The sequence below is a fragment of the Chanodichthys erythropterus genome, chromosome 17, assembly GCF_024489055.1.
Source record: "Chanodichthys erythropterus isolate Z2021 chromosome 17, ASM2448905v1, whole genome shotgun sequence".
Classification (NCBI taxonomy): domain Eukaryota; kingdom Metazoa; phylum Chordata; class Actinopteri; order Cypriniformes; family Xenocyprididae; genus Chanodichthys; species Chanodichthys erythropterus.
Genome location: NC_090237.1, coordinates 4245613 through 4255279, shown reverse-complemented (window position 1 = coordinate 4255279; position 9667 = coordinate 4245613). Strand labels below are relative to the sequence as shown.

Sequence of the window (9667 nt, the reverse complement as noted above, 5' to 3'; positions counted from 1 at the left end):
TAATTGACTGAGCAATTACAATAGGGTAATAAAACAAAGAAAGAGCTTTTGAAAATGTATTTTTAATGATTTTCGAGAATTTTTAGGATTGGAGCTGAACTCTGCAGGACTTTGGCACTCCAGGACCAGGGTTAGCCACCCCTGTAACAGACTTTATGGTCATTGAATGGCTTTCCTTTGGTAAATGCAATGTTTTGTGACGTTGTTTGCAAGCTCTTTTATTGACATCTTTACTGACATCTGTTTAATTGATGTTTGCGGTTGAAAAAGAGATTGATTAATTTCAGTAAATGTACTGTATCTTTCAACATACTTTTTGATTTTCATTCATGTATATTTCATGCTGTAAAAGTAGAAAAGATGAGATAATAGGTTCACAGATCGCTGTAATTGGGCATTCCACCCCATCTGCCACCCCAGAATTATCACAGAAAAAAAATAATAAATGTAAGCAGCAGTAGCGGTTTTAGGCACGGGCGAACCGGGCAGCCGCCCGGGGCGTCATTTTTTCGTGACACATTGGGGGCGGCAGCACGAGCAGATAAAAAAAAATTAAATAAATCCTCTGCAGCTGCCGGCGCCCCTGCTTGCTGAAAATGTACCATGCACAGAAGCTGTGTGTTGTGAGAGAAGTGTAAAAGGGGGTGGGGCGAGAGGCGCGGGCGACATTTCACCTCTGGGTCTCTCTCAAATGGAACGTACAGGGCGGGGGGGGGTGGACGGGGACGGGGGATCCACACCAAGGCTGCGTTCCAGTTCGGTTTTTAAATGCCCTTCCCTCGCTAACTTCACTCGGTCTCGTTGACTCGGATGTACATCATTGCTTACGTTGCACGAGTGCCCACTTCTGGCGGAACCTTTGTATGGGCTGAACTGGAACATCCTAAGCCCTTGATCACTTGGAATCCGCAATGGAGCTGATTTATTATTTATTTTTTCCCCTTACAAAATTGTTTAATACAGCATTCTATATGTATATATGTGTGTTTTAAATGTTTAAAAAATAATTAATATATCATAGAGTTGTTTGTGGTGGGGTAAAATAAACGCGATATGCGGTGACGTCACAATCGTGTTGCATTGTGGGTTATGGAGCTGCCTGAAGTGTATATATGAAGTAGACTCGCTCCCTCGGTCAAAATCGAGGGAGCAAGGGTCTGTCCATAACTTCCCTCGTCCACTTCACGAAGTGGAACGCACTTCAAAATGGCGGCAGGGATTCCCGCGAGGGGAAGTGTGTAGGGAAGTTCGCAAGAGCGTGTCTAAAACCGAACTGGAATGCAGCCCAGAAATATAATTAATAATAGGCTAAAGTCAGTCACACACCTCGACTTTCTTCCAAATAATGCACATTTCATTCATAATGTTATAATACATATTTTATTTGTATAATATTCTTAATATTTTTTGTTGATAATAATATTGTTGCTCTCTGCTTTTGTTACTTTTTATATATCTGATTGTATATATTTTTGGCATATTAATATAGTGTATTTATTTAAGTTCTGATAACTTATACTCATATTTTGTGCAGAATGGTGTTCATTGTCCTTTGGAAATGTTGGAGGTGGAAATTGTGCACCTTAAAAAGTGTGTTTGCTGTTTAAATTGCAATAGTTAATAACTTAATTCTCTTAAGTCTGGCTTTCTAATGAAGGATTTGTGCAATTGAGAAATTACCACTTATGTTGTTATAATAAAATATAACTGTTTGTGCAGAACTTTGTTTGTTATTTGTGTGTGTGTGTGTGTGTGGGGGGGGGGGGGGGCGCTCGAAAGGGGTCTCGCCCAGGGTGTATTTCAATGTAGAACCGCCACTGGTAAGCAGTGTTTCAAGTACTGCTTTTCAGCAGAGGCATTTCAAATGACTCTTATGAACCGGTTCAGTCATTTACGGTTGGGAGTCAAAAACAGACAGCGCAGCCAAGGTCCGTGTAAGAAGTGAATCAGTTGATTCCGGTCAGATACAGATTTTAGGATCCGAGAAGACCTCTAATGCCTATATTACCTGTCATGCCACATAAAGCATGAAAGATGTCAGGGAGACATGTAAAAAACGCAATACTGTTACTGTAATCGGGTGAAGGTGAATAGAATGATGAATCCATATATAATATATTATTATTATTATTGTGTATTGTTAATTATGATAGTGTGCGTGCTTCATCATAACAGTGCGGAGATGTGATTTACTGAATGCGGCCCCTTTAAGAAACGTGACACCACGCGCACTGAGAGTGCGCAGAAGAGAGAAGTGCGCGAGACCCTCTACAGTTTGCTTTCCTTCTCTCTCTTTCTCTCTCTCGTTGTTGTTGTTTCCTTTGATGCTATTATGAATGTAACTGTAAGTGTATGTTAAGTTAATGTTCTTGTTAATGCAATAAAAAGAGAGACAGAGAAGCGCGAGAGACAAGACTGAAACTTTCCCCTTTGTAAGCTAAAATTTACGCTGTTAACGATCGTGAATGAAGGACAAATGTGGAATATATTTTCCTCGGATATATTTCCATTCTGCAGGTCAGAGATGTTCCATTTTTAGGTAAGATTTGAAGTTTATGTTGCCTAAATGTACATTTTTCATAGTGTAATGTACAGATAATTACATAGTCATTCATTGTTATCAGCCTCTTAGTGTGTTCATATTGTGTATGATTTCTTTCATGTTTGTTAGATTTCTGTTTAATTTATATTAATTTACGAATTTAATCTGTGATCTATTTCATCCTTATAAAATCTAGATTTCCATAAAATGAGCAATCTTCCTATACCGTTTTAAATGTTATATAATCATACCAAATGACTCATATTCCTAAAATCAAGCACATATGATCATTTAATTTAAGAGGTGTAATTACTGAAGTATTTCATTATACAGGGGCACCTGCATCATATGTTGTCATAAGGGGTGCAACAGTTCAAATTGCTCACGGTTTCGGTTTGTATCACGGTTTTAGGGTCACGGTTTTAGGGTCACGGTTTTGGGTACGATTCGGTATGTGCTATGTTCAGGGAAAATAGGACTACTGTCAAATAAAAAAGAAAATAATAACAAATAATCAAACTGCAAGCAACATACCAAATAAATAAAATAAAGCAAATATTCAAATAAAATAAGCAGTGCTTTTCAGGTTTTTCAGGTATCAAACAGTAGTTGTGAGTGATTTTCAAGAGTAGTTTCTTTGTCATTTGTTGTTTGATGTAACACTAAAAACACAGTAAGCAGGAATAGTTTTTTTTCCCTTTAAGACATGCACGATCCAGTACATACAGTTGCAAGAAAAGGTTTGTGAACCCCTTGCAAAATCTGTGTAAATGTGAATAATTTTATCAAAATAAGAGAGATCATAAAAAATGCATGTAATTTTTTATTTAGTACTGTCCTGAGTAAGATATTTTACACAAAAGATGTTTACATATAGTCTCAAGACAACAAAAAAAAAGCTGAATTTATTAAAATAACCCCATTCATAAGTATGTGAACCACTGATTCTCAATACTGTGTGTGGTTACCTGATGATCTACAACTGTTTTTTGTTTTTGGTTTTTTTTGTTTTTTTTTGTTTTGTGATGGTTGTTCATGAGTCTCTTGTTTGTCCTGAGCAGTTAAAAAAAAATCCTCCAGGTCCTGCATATTTATTTATTTTTTTTCCAGCGTCTTTTGCATATTTGAACCCTTTCCAGCAGTGACTGTATGATTTAGAGATCCATCTTTTCACACTGAGGACAACTGAGAGACTCAAACACAACTATTAAAAAAGCTGCAAACATTCACTGATGCTCCAGAAGGAAACATGATGCATTAAGAGTCGGGGGGTAAAAACATTTGGAATTTGAAGATCAAAATAAAATTTTATTTAATCTGTTTTCCAGAAAACATGCAAGTATCTTCTGTTGCTTCCAAAGGGCAGTACTATATGAAAAAAACTGATATTTAAACCGAATAAGAAAAATTTGGACATCTTCATCCTGTTCAAAAGTTTTCACAATTCAGCTATATTTTGTCTTATGAATTATATGTAAACATCTTTTATATAAAATATCTTACTCAGGACAGTATTAAAAAATAACATGCGTTTTGTATGATCTCTCTTATTTTGTTAAACTTTTTCACAGATTCTGCAAGTGGTTCACATACTTTTTCTTGCAACTGTATACTGTTACACATGTAAATGTCTTTCTCGACTATTATACGTTCACTTAAGACATAACTATGTTTGCTAGGATACATGCCAAATACATACAATTTTTGTATGAATTTGTCTGCAGAAGTGCAAGACTTGAAAGAGAAATAAGTGTGTGCGCACTTCGAATGACCTAGAGCATACGGCACTCGAAGTTAACAAAGAGTGACTGTTTAGTCCAAGCTTTTTGATTATCTTTGTTGTAACATTTTGGGAAGCCAGAATGCGCATGCATCGACTGAAACATACATTATCTGAATTCTGTCTGTCTGTTTTCCACGTTGCTATTTTAAACAAACCATATTAGCTTATAGATGTGTCGTCATTTGAGATGGACCGCAGTGCAAGGACGTGCCGAACCGAAAGTGGAGAACAGTATGGTTACATTTTTTACCGAGAACCATTGCAACCCTTGTTGTCATATAAGCAGTATAAAAAGCGCGCCTATGTCACGCCGCGTTGCATGTCGGAGTGGCACCAAGATGTTCATGTCTTTCTTTCTTCAGACGAAAAGAAATTAAGGTTTTGATGAAAACATTCCAGGATTATTCTCCTTATAATGGACTTCAGTGGCCTCCAAATGGCAAAAATGTAAATGTATATGCTTTATATAATCAAAAGATCGCCTTCCAAGTGCTTCCGCCAAAACCACACTTTTGTATTCTTCAAAAAGCTTACGCTGTACGTCCTATGCCTTCCCTATTTTTCTTATGGATAAAATGGAACTGTTCCATAAGTAGAATAGCGAAGGGACATACAGCTGTTTTTGATTTTTCCAGATCTGGTCCTGTGGGCGTCAGTATCACACAGTGATCACAGTTCACACCTGCAGTGAAGATCCTCCCACAAAAATTCACCAATAAATGCTGGGAATATTCACAAGAGAAGGACAAACTCCAGGCGTAGCAGCTGAAATCTGTGTGACTGTTAAAGATGGAGTTTATTAAAGAGGAGATTGAACACATGAGTGATCCAGAACCATCCAGAATAAAACATGAAGAAACTGAGGAACAAATAAGTTAGTGTTCATTCTTGATTCTTCATTGTTGACTGCTTTGGATGATGTGAATTAATAATCAGTATATGGATGATTATTGATAGATGAATCCATCTAAATGATCATAACCTTGCATATAACATTATTGTAGAAAACATTGTAAATCATCATACAGTGCACAGCATAAATGAGTACACCCCCTCTGAAACTTAGCTGACTGAAAGTCAGCAGTTACTCAATTACTTAGAAGACATGTTAGGGTTCTTTAAAAAATGTAATGTTCCAGCAAGTCTGCTTAAAAAATAAGATAAGATAATAAGATTTTATTATCAAGGTGTTAAAATGTTGTGTAGAAAAAATGAGCACACCCTCCTAAAAGTTAGAAAATAAAAAATAAAAAGAAATACAATTTTCTGGTGTAAGTTCAAGGCAATGTTTGATCAACTGGTAAGTATATGTTGAACCAAAACATTTAAAGTAGGGGTGTGGAACGTTGATCCTGGAGGGCCATTGTCCTTGAGAGTTTTGCTCCGACCCTAATTAAAGGGATAGTTCACCCAAAAATGAAAATTTTATGTTTATCTGCTTACTCCCAGGGCATCCAAGGTGTAGGTGACTTTGTTTCTTCAGTACAACACAAATGATGATTTTTAACTCCTCAACTCCAACCGTTGTGGTCTGTCAGTTGTATGATGCATTGAAACGGTAACATCATCTATAAGAGTCAAAAAAACATGCACAGACAAATCCAAATTAAACCCTGTGGCTAATGACGACACATTGATGGCCTAAGACACGAAACGATCAGTTTGTGTGAGAAACCGAACAGTATTTATATCATTTTTTACCTCTAAAACACCACTATGTCCAACTGCATTCAGCATCCGGTTAGTGAGGTCAAAAAACGCACTCTGATGACGGAAGTGATGTCTTGCGCTTTGCTTCTATGAGCACGAGACATCACTTCTGTTGTCAGAGCGTGTTCAGATTTCACTAACCAGATGTGGAGCGCAGTTGGACATAGTGGTGTTTTAGAGGTAAAAAATTATATAAATACTGTTCGGTTTCTTGCACAAACCAATCATTTCGTGTCTTAGGACATCAATGTGTCGTCACGAGCCGCAGGGTTTAATTTGGATTTGTCTGTGCATGTTTTTTTGACTCTTCGATTGTGTTACCGTTTCAATGCATTATTTGATTGACAGACGGCAACGGTTGGAGTTAAAAATCATCATTTATGTTCTACTGAAGAAACAAAGTCACCTACATCTTAGATGCCCTGGGGGTAAGCAGATAAACATCAAATTTTCATTTTTGGGTGAACTATCCCTTTAAACACACCTGAAGCCAATCAAGGTCTTCATGATTACTAAAATTACAGGCAGGTGACTGATTGTTTTTCATCTAAACTCTGCAGGACAATGACCCTCCAGGATCAATGGTCCCGACCCCTGATTTAACAAGAAGTCATTTCTTTACAATTAAAAGTGTATTTATCCCACTGAACCATTCTCAGACTTAATGCTGACACAGTGGAAGCACTTGGGAGTGAACTGTCAGGAGACTTATTTCTTAGCACAAAAGAGGAGAGTGGTACAAGAGAATTACCAAATCATTGTTTTAAGTGTGAAAATATATATGTCTCATGAGATCAAATCAATCATTTTGGATCTAACAGCATCCAAAATGTTATGGTGTTGCTAGAGGAGGAGTACAGTGAGAAGTGCCTGGTTCCCACAGTAAAGTTCAGTGGTAGTAAAGCTCTTATATAGGGATGTATGAGTGCTGAAGATGTGAGGGAGTTGTGCTTTATCAATGCTGTCATGAATTCCCACACCACTGTGTAATTTAATACACAAACTTGAAACAGAAGATGTTACCCATTCCTCATTCCCTGCATTCTTGGGCATTTTTTCAACATGACAATGAGGATATGCATTCTCCCAAGGTGAGAAATCTTCTTTGGACATGTATTGCACTAAATCTTAACACTCTTGAGCACCTGTGGGGGATTCTGTAGAGACGAGTTGAGCAACACTCCCCATTAAAGATCACTGCATTTAAGGAGCTCATCATCCAGGAGTTAAACAGGACAGATGTGACAATTTGTCATGAAATTGTACACTCCGTGCCAAGAAGGGTTATAAAAATATGGAGGGCATACTAAGTACTAGAATATCATACATTTGTTGAATTAAATCTAGGGTGTACTCATTTCTGCAATACTTAATTTAAACACAATTGACATATATTTCTCATTTTAGATTTGCCATCTTTCCATGAATTGTATTAGTGATAATAAAGAAAATACATCTTTTGTATTTGTTCAGAAGGGGTGTACTCACTTATGCTGTGCACTGTAATATATCAGTTTTAATCATATTAACAAGTGAACTGACCTTTGCACATCAAAGATACTTTATACAGAGGCAGGTGTCTTGTTTTCTGCTATGTGTTTTTATTTTTCACATTTAACCTCACTGAACTGATTCTAACAGCTTAATTTGTTTTAGATCCGATGGAAGAGGAGGAGCAAAGAAAGAAACTAAATGAAGTAAATAAACACTGTGACTTCAAAACTCGAGGAACAAAAGCCAAAAAGCTGCACACCTGCTCACAGTGTGGAAAGAGTTTCCAGTATAAAGGAACCCTTAACAAACACATGAGAATTCACAATGGAGAGAAACCATATACATGCACTCAGTGTGGAAAGAGTTTCAGACAAAAAGAAAACCTTAAGTCACATATTAGAGTTCACTCTGGAGAAAAACCGTTTACATGCACTCAGTGTGGAAAGAGTTTTTCTCAAGCATCAGGTCTCAGTTATCACCTGGAAGTTCATTCAGATGAGAAGCCTTATGTGTGTTCCTTCTGTGGAAAGAGATTTTCAAGGCTGGGTATGTTTAAACTCCACCATAAAACACATAATGAAGTGAAAGATCATGTGTGTTGTGAATGTGGGAAGAGCTTTACTAAACCTTGTCATCTAAAACAGCACCAAATAATTCATACTGGAGAAAGACCTTACAAGTGCTCATATTGTGACAAGAGATTCAGTTGGTTGAGATTACTGAAATCACATGAGCGAGTTCATACTGGAGAGAAGCCGTACCACTGTACTCAGTGTGAGAAGAGTTTCAGAGATGCAGCATGTTTGAGAAGTCATCTGCTCCTTCACTCTGGAGAAAAACCATTTCACTGTGATCAATGTGGTAAAGATTTCACTTCGTCATCAGATCTAAAACGACACTTGAAAGTTCATTCAGTTCATGTGTGTTCTCTCTGTGGAAAGAGTTTCTCACGGCTGAGCAGTTTTAAACGGCACCAGAAATCACATGATGAAGTAAGAGATCATGTGTTTTGTGACTGTGGGAAGAGCTTTACTACATCTACTCTTCTGAAACGGCACCAAAGAACTCATACTGGAGAAAGACCTTACAAGTGCTCACATTGTAACAAGAGTTTCGCTCAGTCTGGACACCTGAAAAAACATGAGCGAGTTCATACTGGAGAAAAACCTTACAAGTGCTCACACTGTAACAAGAGTTTCGCTCAGTCTGGACACCTGAAAAAACATGAGCGAATTCATACTGGAGAAAAACCTTACAAGTGCTCATATTGTAACAAGAGTTTCGCTCAGTCTACACACCAGAAAACACACGAGCGAGTTCATACTGAATAGAAGCCATACCACTGTACTGTACTCAATGTGAAAAGAGCTTTGAAAATTTACGAAGCCTTCATGATCATATAGAAAATGTTGCAAGTGAGCAAAAATGTTTTTATCATGTAAAAAAATACTGTGAGATAAAATATGGAGTTTTTACACTAAATTGTCTTGTGATAGTTATGAGAAATTAAATAGAAATAGCATCTTTGTCTTGATTGATCTATTTATAAACACAGAGAATGACTTTAGTTTTAAACACATTAATGATTTTTTTATCATTCTATTTTAATACTGTGATAAATACGGAAGATGATTAGGGCCAAGCAGTAAAAAAAAAAAAAAATGTAACCATCTTGAGATTAAAGTCATTATTAATAGAGATTAAACTCATTAAATTTAGAGAAAAAAAATTCTAAATAAAACTTTGAGAATAAACTCATTAAATTGAGAATAAAGTCACTATGTTTAGAGAAAAATTCATTACATTTTGAGAAAAAAGTCAAAAATAAAATGTTGAGAAGAAACAGGCATTGAGCTGCTGCCAGATCTTGCCAGTCACTTTGCACAGCATGAATGAGTACACCCCCTCTGAACAAATAAAAAAGATGTGTTTTCTTTATTATCACTAATACAATTCATGGAAACATGGCAAAACTAAAGTGTTTAAACATATACATAATAAAACTGAGAAATCTGTGTCATTGATCTATGTCATTTTGTTTAAATTAAGGATTGCAGAAATGAGTACACCCTAGATTTAATTTAACAAATGTATGATATTCTAGTACTTAGTATATCATCCATATTTTTGAATATACT

The 9667-nt window shown here is 36.5% G+C and overlaps 1 protein-coding gene across 1 annotated transcript; it reads left to right on the top strand.

The window, feature by feature from the left end:
* Positions 1-5105: 5105 nt before the first annotated feature.
* Positions 5106-9049, top strand: LOC137004378 (zinc finger protein 34-like; the record flags this gene model as incomplete). The annotated part of the gene is made up of 3 exons (XM_067364642.1): positions 5106-5199; positions 7692-7917; positions 8071-9049. Coding segments are annotated over 3 exons (1110 nt in total), but the record flags the coding sequence as incomplete, so codon positions are not given.
* Positions 9050-9667: the final 618 nt, after the last annotated feature.